Genomic DNA, 14,535 nt, shown 5'->3' with positions numbered 1-14,535 from the left:
AATAGAGACACCAGCCACCATAGTCACATGTTTGCCGGGAGCCAGAGCGCCTGACATCAAGGCAAATTTAAAAGTGCTGGCAAATGCTAATCGTAAATTCTCTAAGATCATTATCCACGTCGGCACAAATGATGTTCGACTCCGCCAGTCGGAGATCACCAAAATTAATATTAAAGAGGTGTGTGAACTCGCAAGTACGATGTCAAGCACTGTAATTTGCTCTGGCCCCCTTCCTGTTCGCAAGGAGTGATGAGATAGTTAGTAGATTGTGTTCTCTTAACGGTTGGCTGTCTAAGTGGTGTCAGCTTAATAATATAGAATTTATAGACAATTGGAAAAGTTTTTGGGGCAAACCTGACCTGTTGAAAAGAGATGGAATTCATCCCTCCTGGGATGGTGCTGCTCTTCTCTCTAGTAATATGGCACATAGTCTTAGAGCTCAAACATGACAATCTGGGGCTCAGGTCAGGAAGCAGACAGACTGGCTTAACCGACTGTCTGCTAGCGGCCTCGCGTCACCCAGGTCAGATAAATCCCATCACATAGAGCCTCTTTCACCTAGCTATCGTCATATAAAGACTGTGTCTGTTCCCCGAATTTGGAAATCCAAAAACCGTTTAAACCCATCTAAGGTTAAAAATTTAATTGATGCTCAACAAATAAAAAACAGCTATAATACAGACGAGCAAATGCTAAAGCTTGGGTTGCTGAATATTCGATCGCTTACTTCAAAAACACTCAGTGTTAATGATATTAGTTCAGATAATAACCTAGATGTGCTGTGTTTGACAGAAACCTGGCTAAAACCAAACGATTACATTACTTTAAATGAGTCCACCCCGCAAGATTACTGTTATAAACATGAGCCTCGTCTGAAACGCAAAGGGGGAGGAGTTGCTGTAATTTATAGTAATATTTTCAAAACCACTAAGAAATCAAGTTTTAAATATAATTCTTTTGAAGTGTTAGTACTTAATGTAAAAATATATAGTATAAATGATAAATCACGTTTGAGATTTGTGCTGGCTACTATATACAGGCCACCAGGGCACCATAAAGATTTTATCAAAGAATTTGCGGACTTTCTATCAGAATTAATATTGACTGCAGATAAAGTACTAATTGTTGGTGATTTTAATATACACCTCGATAATGAAAAAGATGCATTGGGTTTGACATTTAAAGACATTGTAAACTCTATTGGAGTTAGACAACACGTGTCAGGACCTACTCATTGTCGTAATCATACTCTAGATCTAATATTATCACATGGAATAGATGTTGATGCCGTTGAAATTCTGCAGCAGAGCGATGACATCTCAGATCATTATCTAGTCTCTTGTAAACTTCATTTAGCCAAGGCTGCAAAGCCGACTCCGTGTTTCAAATATGTTAGACCTATCACTTCTGCCACTAAAGATTGCTTTATTAATAATCTTCCTGATCAGTTTCATCATCTCAGCATCCCGGATAGCTTAGAAGAACTCGATATTGCAACAGAAACTTTTAACTCTCTCTTTTCCAGCACTTTAGACACAGTTGCTCCGTTGCGCTTAAAGAAGATTAAAGAAAATAGTCCAACGCCGTGGTACAACGAGCACACTCGGGCCCTTAAGAGAGCAGCCAGAAAAATGGAGCGCAACTGGAAGAAAACAAAACTAGAGGTATTTCGCATTTCATGGAAAGAGAGCTCGATTACTTACAGAGAGGCCTTAAAAGCTGCTAGATCTGCTTATTTTACAACCCTATTAGAAGAAAATAAACATAATCCTAGGTATTTATTTGAAACGGTGGCTAAACTAACGAAAAAGAAAGCTTCAAGTACCGAAGTTTCCAAGCAGCACAGCAGTAATGACTTTATGAACTTCTTCACTTATAAGATTGATAATATCAGGGAGAAAATTATAACTATGCAACCGTCTACTACAGTATCGCATCAGGCAGTGCATTGTAGTCTCCCTGAGGAAAAAATTGATTCATTCGTTGCTATTGGAGAGGAAGAATTTACTAAACTCGTTAACTCATCTAAATCTACAACATGTATGTTAGACCCTATACCGACTAAGCTACTGAAAGAAATACTTCCAGAGGTCACAGATCCTCTTCTTAATATCATTAATTCATCTTTGTCTCTAGGATACGTACCAAAAACCTTTAAGCTGGCTATGATTAAACCGCTTGTTAAAAAACCGCAACTTAATCCTACAGAATTAGTCAATTACAGGCCGATCTCAAATCTACCTTATCTATCAAAGATATTAGAAAAAGCAGTGTCTTCACAACTGTGTTCCTTTCTTGAAAGAAATTATATCTGCGAGGATTTCCAGTCCAGATTTAGACCGTACCATAGTACCGAGACAGCTCTCATTAGAGTCACAAATGATTTGCTCTTATCATCCGATCGTGGTTGTGTCTCTCTATTAGTGTTACTCGATCTTAGTGCTGCATTTGACACCATCGACCACAACATTCTTTTAAATAGACTCGAAAATTATGTTGGCATTAGTGGAATTGCACTAGCATGGTTTAAATCATACTTATCTGACCGTTATCAGTTTGTAGCAGTAAATGAAGAGATGTCTCATCGATCACAAGTTCAGTATGGCGTACCACAAGGCTCAGTACTAGGACCGCTGCTGTTCACTCTGTACATGCTACCATTAGGAGATATCATTAGGAAACATGGCATTAGTTTTCACTGTTATGCTGACGATACTCAGCTGTATATTTCTTCAAAACCAAACGAAACCTACCAATTCACAAAATTAACGGAATGCATAGCTGATATAAAAAATTGGATGACTCATAATTTCCTACTTCTAAATTCTGAAAAAACAGAAATTCTAATTATTGGACAAAAAAATTCCTCACGTAATAACCTAGAATACCGTCTAACACTTGATGGCTGCTCTGTTAAGTCTTCGTCGTCGGTTAGGAACCTGGGTGTGCTCTTTGATACCAATCTTTCATTTGAAAGTCATGTGTCTAGTATCTGTAAAACTGCATTTTTCCATCTTAAAAATATATCTAAATTACGCCATATGCTCTCAGTGACAAATGCGGAACAGTTAGTTCATGCGTTCATGACCTCAAGGCTAGATTATTGTAATGCTCTACTGGGTGGTTGTCCTGCACGCTTAATAAACAAACTACAGCTAGTTCAAAACGCAGCAGCTCGAGTTCTTACCAGAACCAGGAAGTATGACCATATTAGCCCGGTTCTGTCAAAACTGCACTGGCTCCCTATTAAACATCGCATCAATTTTAAAATATTGCTGATCACTTACAAAGCACTAAATGGTTTAGCTCCGCAGTACTTGAGCGAGCTCTTAACGCATTATAGTCCTTCACGTCTATTGCGATCTCAAAATTCCGGCCAGTTGATAATACCTAGAATATCAAAATCGACTGCTGGCGGTAGATCCTTCTCCTATTTAGCACCAAAACTTTGGAACAGTCTTCCTAACATTGTCCGGGAAGCAGACACACTCTGTCAGTTCAAAGCTAGACTAAAGACACATCTCTTTGACCTAGCATTCACATAATACATTATAGACTTCTATAATTCAGTGTTTGGCTGCATAGATTAGGTCAGCTGGAACCGGGAACACTTCCCATAAATCCTGATGTACTCGTTACATCATAAGAAGAATGGCATCTACGCTAATTTTAGTGTCTTTTGTTTATCCCGAGGTTTTCCCGCAGCCTGCCGGATCCAGGCCGTATCCAGATCTGATGAAGGGACCTGCGCCTGGACCCGATGACAACGCAGTGCTGAAGTGCCAACTAGTCTCTCCCTATGGAGGATCCCTTTACCACTCTACAGATAAAGCGTCGTCGGGAAACTCAATTCGCATATCTACCCCGAATTGATAAAATAAAATAAAATTCTGTATCAAAAATTATAAGGAAACACCAGTACTTTGTTTAGGCTTGGTTTGTAGGGAATTCCAAACCTGCGCACATTCAAACGCACTTAACTATAGAACCAATTCTTAATGCGCATGTGACCGCCATCAGCGTTTCTCACAGGTTCGCGTTTAAAGTCTGTGTAGAGAGAATGGTGTCGTCTTAGCGGCCCCTAATTTAAAAACAAATGATCGTTGCGACGGAAGCGAATCAATCAAAACTAACTTTAGCTGGAAAATAACTTTAACTTTATTAAAGAACCGCTATAAAGCCAAAACAATCTCTGTTACCTTAAATTATACGTTTATCTCTGTAAAGCTGCTTTGAAACAATCTACATTGTTAAAAGCGCTATAAATGAAGATGACTTGACTTGACTTGACTCAATGTTGAATTTACTGTCGAATTTGAACCACTGAATTTGTGGAAGCGAATTTGCAAAGCGAAATAAAATGGACCGAAAATTGCCTGTTGAATATTATAGGTTGTATTTTTAAACAGTCTGAATATTTTGGAAGTGAAATATGAAAGGTGAATATGGAGTATTGAATTTTTAATAATGAAAATGTGTTTGAAATGTTTTGAATTGAAATATTTAGCTTACAGGTTTAACGAACAACAGCAATGGACAAACGTTGACGAGAAGAGAGTGTTTTTGTGGAAAGATCTGCAAAAATGAGAGAGGCCTAAAGATCCATCAAACAAAGATGAAATGTAAGGAGAGACTACAACCATCACAATGCTCAGGACTAGTGCCTGGTGAGACAGAGGAGGAGCAGGGCCCGGAAGCACCCCACAGAGCCCAGAGCCTCCAAGTGGTGCCGTCAGTCCCTCCAAGCAGGCCATCGGAGAAGAGAAGGATCAAGTGGCCTCAAGCCTCTAAAACATCAGAGTGGCAGAAGTTCGACGAGGATGTGGATGCAGTGCTAGAAACAACGGCCAAAGGGGATGTGGAGAGGAGACTGCAGGCTATGACAACTATCATAGTGAGTATGGCTGCGGAAAGGTTTGGAGTTGAGGAAGAAAGAGGGGCTAGGCAGCCCTATATCATGAACCAGCGGGCGGTTTAAATCCACAACATCAGGACAGAGCTGAAAGCCTTGACCAAACAGTACAAGGTGGCAAGACAAGAGGAGCGGGCGCCATTGGCAGAGCTTCGTACTGTGCTCAGGAAGAGACTCCTTACCCTGCGCAGGGCGGAATACCACAGGAGGCGGCGCAGAGAAAGAGCTCAGAAACGCACTGCCTTCATCAGCAACCCATTCGGGTTCACCAAACAGCTCCTCGGACAGAGACGCAGCGGACGCTTAGCCTGTGCAAAGGAGGATGTCGAGCAACACCTTCAAAACACTTTCAGAGACCCCACCAGAGACCAAGACCTAGGACAGTGTGATACCGTGTTAAGACCACCAGAGCCAACAGTGGCATTCGACCAGAGGGAACCTCTCCTGAAAGAAGTTCAAGAGGTGGTAAAGAGGGCAAGAACCGGATCAGCACCAGGACCAAGTGGAACCACTTACAAGGTATACAAGCACTGTCCCAAGTTGCTACACCGGCTTTGGAGGATCCTAAAGGTCATCTGGAGAAGAGGGAAAGCAGCGCAGCAGTGGCGGTTTGCTGAGGGTGTGTGGATCCCTAAAGAGGAGGACGCCAAAGAGATCAGCCAGTTCAGAATCATCTCACTACTCAGTGTTGAGGGGAAGATCTTCTTCAGCATTGTGGCTAGGAGGCTGGCTGACTTCTTCCTTAAGAACGGGTACATCGACACCTCAATGCAGAAAGGCGGCATTTCTGGTGTACCGGGGTGTTTAGAACACACAGGCGTGGTCACGCAGCTCCTGAGAGAAGCAAGGGAGAACAAGGGAGATCTGGTGGTCCTCTGGTTAGATCTGGCCAATGCCTATGGCTCTATGCCCCACAAGTTGGTGTGGGAAACACTGGAGAGGCACCATGTTCCAGCTACAGTCAGAGACCTCATTCTGGATTATTACAGCGAGTTCAGTCTGAGAGTCTTGAGAGGCCTAGAGAGGCTGTTGGGATGGGCCAGGATGTCTTTTAAGCCAGCAAAGTCAAGATCCTTGGTCCTGAAGAAGGGCAGAGTGGTCGACAAGTTCCGGTTTTCGATCTCAGGAACACCGATGCCTACCATCTCCGAGAAGCCTGTGAAAAGCCTGGGGGAGGTACTTTGACAGCAGCCTCAGGGACACAGCTTCAATAAAGAACACCTGTGAGGAGTTGGAGAAATGGCTGAAGAGCGTCGACAAAACAGGCCTACCCGGCAAATTCAAGGTGTGGATCTACCAGCACGGGATTCTGCCGAGGATACTGTGGCCACTGCTTCTCTATGAATTCCCGATCTCCACCATTACAGACCTGGAGAGGAGAGTCAGCCGCTACCTGAGGAGATGGTTGGGGCTACCGCGGAGCTTAAGCAACATCGCACTCTATGGAAACAGCTGCAAACTGACACTACCTCTGAAATCTATCGAGGAGGAGTTTAAGGTTTTGCGTGCAAGAGAGGTGCTGCAGTTCCGGGAATCAACAGACCCAAAAGTCTCTGGGGCAGGGGTGGTAGTCAAGACTGGCAGGAAGTAGAGAGCAGAGGTGGTAGTGGAGCAGGCAGAGTCCCGTTTGCGCCATGGAGTCCTTGTGGGAACTGTGGCCAGAGGAAGGGCTGGACTAGGAGCCGTTGCAGCCCCCCGTTATGACAAAGCGCGGGGGAGGAGCGGCGGCAACTGGTTCAGAAGGAAATCAGAGCAGCTGTGGAGGAGGAGAGGACCAGCAGAGCGGTGGGGATGAGACAGCAAGGCGCATGGACTAGATGGGAGCAAGTTGTGGAGAGGAAGATCTCGTGGACTGACCTGTGGAGGGCAGAACCACACCGCATCAAGTTCCTGGTCCAGGCGGTCTATGATGTTCTTCCCAGCCCATCTAACCTGCACTGCTGGGGCTTGGCCGAATCACCAGCATGCCCCCTCTGCCAGAAGAACAAGGGGACCCTTGAGCACGTATTGAGTTGTTGCCCAAAAGCTCTGGGGGAAGGCCGATACCGCTGGCGTCATGATCAGGTGCTCAAGACTATCACAGAGAGCATCTCTAGTGCTGTTTCCATCTGCCAAAAGTCCAGACCTAGGAAGCAAACCATCAGCTTCATTAGAGCCGGAGAAAAGCCAGGTACAAAGAAAGGAACATCAGGGCTTCTCCAAACTGCACAGGACTGGCAGCTGTCAGTAGACCTGGGCAAGCAGCTCAAGTTCCCCCAGCATGTAGTCAAGACCTCACTCAGACCTGACATCATCCTGGTATCTGAGGCAACAAAAAATGTTGTTATGCTGGAGCTCACCGTGCCATGGGAGGAGCGAATGGAGGAGGCCTTTGAGCGGAAAAAGGGGAAATATCAGGACTTAGTCAGCGACTGCCACGAACAAGGCTGGAAGGCAAGATGCTTGCCTGTAGAGGTAGGGTGCAGAGGCTTTGCTGGACAGTCCCTCTGCAGGGCATATACTGCACTCGGCATCACAGGCGAAAGGAGGAGAAGAGCCATCTGTAACAGCACAGAGGCAGCGGAGAAAGCCTCTAGGTGGCTCTGGATTAAGAGAGCGGAACCGTGGTTGAGCTGCCAGGGCACAAGCTGAGGCTTGATCAACCTCAGCTGGGTCGCCTGAGTGAGGGTGTCTGATGTTCGAGAGACCCGAAACACCCGATGACCTCAGGATACATCACTGATGATGTGCCCTGGTGCATCAGAAGATGTATCAGTACAACAGCTTAAATATTCAACCATGTTGAATTTCAGCCCATAAAAATGCAAGCCCTAAAAATACAATGCATTAAAATGCAAGCATGGTTAATGCAATGCTTATTTTTTTCAAGTAGTGCAATTCAACAGGCTTTTTTATTTCAAAAACATTTGACATTATTTTACTTCCATAGTTTTGTTTTGTAAATCGTCAGACATGATTTTTACCACTTCATTAAGTTTTGCTTTGTAGAAAGCCTTTCTTTAAAGCGAATTTCGGTTGCGGATGAAATAATACCCCATCCGCGTATCTCAAGTCAAGTCAAGTCATCTTCATTTATATAGCGCTTTTAACAACGTAGATTGTTTCAAAGCAGCTTCACAGAGATAAGCGTATAATTTAAGGTAACAGAGATTGTTTTGGCTTTATAGCAGAGTTAAGTTATTTTCCATCTAAAGTTAGTTTTGATTGATTTGCTTCCGTCGCAACGATCATTTGTTATTAAATTAGGGGCCGCTAAGACGACACCATTCCCTCTACACAGACTTTAAACGCGAACCTGTGAGAAACGCTGATGGCGTTCACATGCGCATTTAGAGTGGGTTCTATAGTTATGTGCGTTTGAAAATACGCAGGTTTGGAATTCCCTACAAGCCAAGCCTAAACAAAGTACTTGTCTTTCCTTATAAATTTTGCTAAAGAATTTTATTTTATTTTGTTGCTTTGGGGTAGGAACGCGAAACGAATTTCCCGACAACGCCTTATCTGTAGAGTGGTAGAGGGATCCTCCATAGGGAGAGACTAGTTGGCACTTCAGCACTGCGTTGTCATCAGGTCCAGGCGAAGGTCCTTCGTCAGATCTGGATACGGCCCGGATCCGGCAGGCTGCAGGAAAACCTCGGGATAAACACAGACACTAAAATTAGCGTAGATGCCATTCTTCTCATGATGTAACGAGTACATCAGGATTTATGGGAAGTGTTCCCGGTTCCGGCTGACCTAATCTATGCAGCCTAACATTAAATTATAGAAGTCTATAATGTATTATGTGAATGCTAGGTCAAAGAGATGTGTCTTTAATCTGGCTTTGAACTGACAGAGTGTGTCTGCTTCCCGGACAATGGTAGGAAGACTGTTCCAGAGTTTTGGTGCTAAATAGGAGAAGGATCTACCGCCAGCAGTCGATTTTGATATTCTAGGTATTATCAACTGGCCGGAATTTTGAGATCGCAATAGACGTGAAGGACTATAATGCGTTAAGAGCTCGCTCAAGTACTGCGGAGCTAAACCATTTAGTGCTTTGTAAGTAATCAGCAATATTTTAAAATTTATGCGATGTTTAATAGGGAGCCAATGCAGTTTTGACAGAACCGGGCTAATATGGTCATACTTCCTGGTTCTGGTAAGAACTCGAGCTGCTGCGTTTTGAACCAGCTGTAGTTTGTTTATTAAACGTGCAGGGCAACCACCCAGTAGAGCATTGCAATAATCTAGCCTTGAGGTCATGAACGCATGAACTAATTGTTCCGCATTTGTCAATGAGAGCATATGGCGTAATTTAGATATATTTTTAAGATGGAAAAATGCAGTTTTACAGATACTAGACACGTGACTTTCAAATGAAAGATTGGTATCAAAGAGCACACCCAGGTTCCTAACCGACGACGAAGACTTAACAGAGCAGCCATCAAGTGTTAGACAGTATTCTAGGTTATTACGTGAGGAAGTTTTTTGTCCAATAATTAGAAACTCTGTTTTTTCAGAATTTAGAAGTAGGAAATTACTACATTAATTAATACAGCTGAGTATCGTCAGCATAACAGTGAAAGCTAATTCCATGTTTCCTAATGATATCTCCTAATGGTAGCATGTACAGAGTGAACAGCAGCGGTCCTAGTACTGAGCCTTGTGGTACGCCATACTGAACTTGTGATCGATGAGACATCTCATCATTTACTGCTACAAACTGATAACGGTCAGATAAGTATGATTTAAACCATGCTAGTGCATTTCCCGTAATGCCAACATAATGTTCTAATCTATTTAAAAGAACGTTGTGGTCAATGGTGTCAAACGCAGCACTAAGATCGAGTAACACTAATAGCGAGATACAACCACGATCGGATGATAAGAGCAAATCATTTGTGACTCTAACGAGAGCTGTCTCGGTACTATGGTACGGTCTAAATCCTGACTGGAAATCCTCGCAGATATCATTTCTTTCAAGAAAGGAACACAGTTGTGAGGATACTGCCTTTTCTAATATCTTTGACAGAAAAGGTAGATTCGAGATCGGCCTGTAATTGACTAATTCTGTAGGATCAAGTTGTGTTTTTTTAACAAGCGGTTTAATCATAGCCAGCTTAAAGTTTTTTGGTACGTATCCTAGAGACAAAGATGAATTAATGATATTAAGAAGAGGATCTAGGACCTCTGGAAGCATCTCTTTCAGTAGCTTAGTTGGTATAGGGTCTAACATACATGTTGTCGATTTAGATGATTTAATGAGTTTAGTAAATTCTTCCTCTCCTATAGCAACGAATGAATCAAATTTTTCCTCAGGGAGGCTACAATGCACTGCCTGATGCGATACTGTAGTAGACGGTTGGATAGTTATAATTTTGTCCCTGATATTATCAATCTTATAAGTGAAGAAGTTCATAAAATCATTACTGCTGTGTTGCTTGGAAACTTCTGGGCTTGAAGCTTTATTTTTCGTTAGTTTAGCCACCGTTTCAAATAAATACCTAGGATGATGTTTATTTTCTTCTAATAGGGTTGAAAAATAAGCAGATCTAGCCGCTTTTAAAGCCTCTCTGTAAGTAATTGAGCTCTCCTTCCATGAAATGCGAAATACCTCTAGTTTTGTTTTCTTCCAGTTGCGCTCCATTTTTCTGGCTGCTCTCTTAAGGGCCTGAGTGTGCTCGTTGTACCACGGCGTTGGACTATTTTCTTTAATCTTCTTTAAGCGCAACGGAGCAACTGTGTCTAAAGTGCTGGAAAAGAGAGAGTTAAAAGTTTCTGTTGCAATATCGAGTTCTTCTAAGCTATCTGGGATGCTGAGATGATGAAACTGATCAGGAAGATTATTAATAAAGCAATCTTTAGTAGCAGAAGTGATAGATCTAACATATTTGAAACACGGAGTCGGCTTTGCAGCCTTGGCTAAGTGCAAATTACACGAGACTAGATAATGATCTGAGATGTCATCGCTCTGCTGCAGAATTTCAACGGCATCAACATCTATTCCATGTGATAATATTAGATCTAGAGTATGATTACGACGATGAGTAGGTCCTGACACGTGTTGTCTAACTCCAATTGAATTTACAATGTCTTTAAATGCCAATCCCAATGCATCTTTTTCATTATCGATGTGTATATTAAAATCACCAACAATTATTACTTTATCTGCAGTCAATATTAATTCTGATAGAAAGTCCGCAAATTCTTTGATAAAGTCTGTATGGTGCCCTGGTGGCCTGTATACAGTACCCAGCACAAATCTCAAACGTGATTTATCGTTTACACTATATATTTTTACATTAAGCACCAATGCTTCAAAAGAATTATATTTGAAACTTGATTTCTTAGTGGTTTTGAAACTATTACTATAAATTACAGCAACACCACCCCCTTTGCGTTTCAGACGAGGTTCATGTTTATAACAGTAATCTTGCGGGGTTGATTCATTTAAAGTAATGTAATCGTTTGGTTTTAGCCAGGTTTCTGTCACACAGCACATCTAGGTTATTATCTGAAATCATATCATTAACAATGAGTGCTTTTGAAGTAAGCGATCGAATATTCAGCAACCCAAGCTTTAGCATTTGCTCATCTGTATTATAGCTGTTTTTTATTTGTTGAACATCAATTAAATTTTTAACCTTAGATGGGTTAAAAAGTTTTTTGGATTTCCAAATTCGGGGAACAGACACAGTCTCTATATGATGATAGCTAGGTGAAAGAGGCTCTATGTGATGGGATTTATCTGACCTTGGTGACGCGAGGCCGCTAGCAGACGGTCGGTTAAGCCAGTCTGTCTGCTTCCTGACCTTAGCCCCAGATTGTCATGTTTGAGCTCTAAGACTATGAGCCATATTACTAGAGAGAAGAGCAGCACAATCCCAGGAGGGATGAATACCATCTCTTTTCAACAGGTCAGGTTTGCCCCAAAAACTTTTCCAATTGTCTATGAATTCTATATTATGTTGCGGACACCACCGAGACAGCCAACCGTTAAGCGAACACAATCTACTAACTATCTCATCACTCCAACAGGAAGGGGGCCAGAGTATCTCTATCGATAACAACATTGAACACTACACAAATATTAATTAAAATTTTTTAATTTAGGCGATCAGACGAACGTCGCAATCTGTATTGTATAAAGCGCTATTTAGATAAAGGTGACTCGACTGTTGTCAAATATTGTGACAATAGTCAAGTCACCTTTATTTATATATGCCTGTTCATTAAAGGACAAAATAAAATATGGTTATTAACTTTTATAGATTTTCTCTATAAACAATGGTTTACTCATTAGAAATTAGTTTCGCTCAGCAACAACAAAATTAGACGAACAGTCCAGGTCACTTTTCTTACTGTGTAAGATTGGATCTTAAATCTTAGACTTAACTCTTCAATCTCTTGCTGTTATTTGTAGGGTGAGAAGTTGGATGCCGCCTGTCGGAGTCTCCAGCTCACTGGTCTGACATCATCTCTGCTCAGTCAGAGCAATTTCCTGACCAGTTCCTCTCTGTCTACCCATACCTGTGAGTACACGTGTACGGGACACCTGCAGTTAAAAGTTGTCAAATTTATCATGTTCTGTGATTGTTGCTTATAAATGATGGACAAAAAATATCATTTGCTGTTTAGGCCTAAATGATGGCTTTTAAATATGATGTCAAATTGCTATAATTTCTCATTTTGTTCTAAGAAGAAAAAAAAAAAATCTGTTTAATAGTGGTATTGATTGCTACAGTACTGCCGATACTGGCTTTAATAGTGCTCGTAAAAGATGGCATTAAACAAACATAATTTAACACCTTAACCTGCACCCATACAAGCTAAACATGTCTAGAATTTTTTTGTCAGAGTCAGAATTATGTACGGGAACAGTTTAAGAGAAGCTCACATAGTCTGAAAAGTGACTTGCATTTCTTCTGTGTGAAATACATCAAAGAAAAAAAATTGTGACTACGATTTGAGAAATACATTTAAAATGGTGCTCTTTGACCGTATAGTGTCCCCGTCACTTTACTGGGGCGTTAAGGACCCACACAGACCACAGGGTGAGCGCCCCCTGCTGGCCTCACTAACAACTCTTCCAACGGCAACCTGGTTTTCCCAGAAGGTCTCCCATCCAGGTACTAACCAGGCTCAACCCTGTTTAGCTTCAGTGGGCAACCAGTCTTGGGCTGCTGGTTTGAAGAAAGTTAAAGAGAAAAGCCTCGCACCACAATGACTCGACTCAGAAAAATGGAGTGCAAAAACAATCCTAGGTGCTTATACTGTACAGTGGCTTGGTTGACAAGGAAGACTGTGATGTGGTGGCAAGTTTATTCAACTCTCAAGTCAATGGAAATGCAAGTTGGTTTGGTGGAAAAAGGCCATCTCTTTTATTTCCTCTCTAGCTATAAAAAAATTGATTGTTGCTCATTTTCAGTATAAGCAAATAATCAGATGGTTGGGTGTTGCCTGGCAAAATGACCTAACATATTATATATGCTGGATGGAAGTCTTGTAATATTATTATGGTTTGCAGTGTTATTGAACTATTTCAGAGTAAAAACCTTTTAGAAAGGCTCAGTATGACTGGATGATGGATGTGGTATTTTCAGAATATGGATGTGTTCTGGGTACTAATGTATATAAACATATAAACCATATCTATACCCATCTCTTCATTTACATCCAGTTTTCTTGTCTGTTTAAAGCACCACGGAAACCTCTTGCCAGTCCAGATATGGAATCCAGTCTGACCCAAGACTTTTCTATAATCAACAGAGCAAACTCTGAACACACAAGCATGTAGTGCTCTCTCTACATCTGGAAACTTTTGGCAGTAATGACAAACTATTGATAAAAACTCATGACTACCTCTGATTCCTACCAGATCCCATATGTTTAGACTTATCAGATTACTTCATCGTAGAACATGAGTGCACTGTACAAACAGTAATACTGTGTCATTACACAGTTCCTATTTAGTGCCTGTATGACAGTCCAGTTATAGCTAATTGTACTGGTCATGTAGTGCTTAGCTTTGGTTCTATATGTCTTTGTTTTTATGTATCTGTAACTTTGATGTTACACTGTATATTTTCATCAGATGATTAGAACATGGTAAACCTATGTGGTATTAACTAAAGAAAACTAATTTCTATGATTCTACTTTATTGAGATTTTAAAATATCTCATTTTGAATATTTAATGTTGTTATTTTACCTTAACTTAGTAACATAAAGTGAGGTTTGTTTGTTTTTCTACTAGGCCTAAGTTTTTACACATCAATTTAAGGAAAGCTGTGCTAAATTACAGTGCCTTGCCTGATATGTTTTGTATTTTATACCTTTTTATGTTGTGAATGAATGTTTTTTAACTTTTAAGTCTGAAACAATGAATATATGAGACTCATACTTGAATGAATGTGAAACAAATAAAAACATGACCACCACACAGCTGTAAAACTCCTTTGTAATAATTTGTTGCAGGATGCAAAACATATTCTTGCATTCAGAACTGTAAAGATACACCATTTGCAAAATGAAATAGAAAAGAATATCTTGCTTCCTTTTTATTTTAAATACTGCAATAGTAAAAACAGAAAGTCATAATGTTATGTCCTTAATGCCTTAGTGCTTTAACAAGTTTTTAGGTCT

General features: G+C 41.2%; 1 protein-coding gene across 3 annotated transcripts in view; it reads left to right on the top strand.

The window, feature by feature from the left end:
- Window positions 1–14,335, top strand: part of cep128 (centrosomal protein 128) — a 363,668-nt gene extending 349,333 nt beyond the window's left edge. For 2 of the 3 annotated variants that reach the window (XM_079888956.1, XM_079888957.1), the window contains exons 21-22: window positions 12,315–12,423; window positions 13,591–14,335. In XM_079888956.1, the coding sequence (XP_079745082.1) occupies window positions 12,315–12,423; window positions 13,591–13,688 (207 nt within the window). In that variant the 3' untranslated portion in view covers window positions 13,689–14,335. The remainder of the gene's footprint in view (window positions 1–12,314; window positions 12,424–13,590) is intronic. The other variant, XM_079888955.1, reaches the window with a different exon arrangement.
- Window positions 14,336–14,535: the final 200 nt, after the last annotated feature.

Source organism: Squalius cephalus (assembly GCF_949319135.1).
Source record: "Squalius cephalus genome assembly, chromosome: 12".
Taxonomy (NCBI): Eukaryota; Metazoa; Chordata; class Actinopteri; order Cypriniformes; family Leuciscidae; genus Squalius; species Squalius cephalus.
Note: the sequence above shows the minus strand (reverse complement) of the source record. Positions and strands in the feature narration are given on the sequence as shown.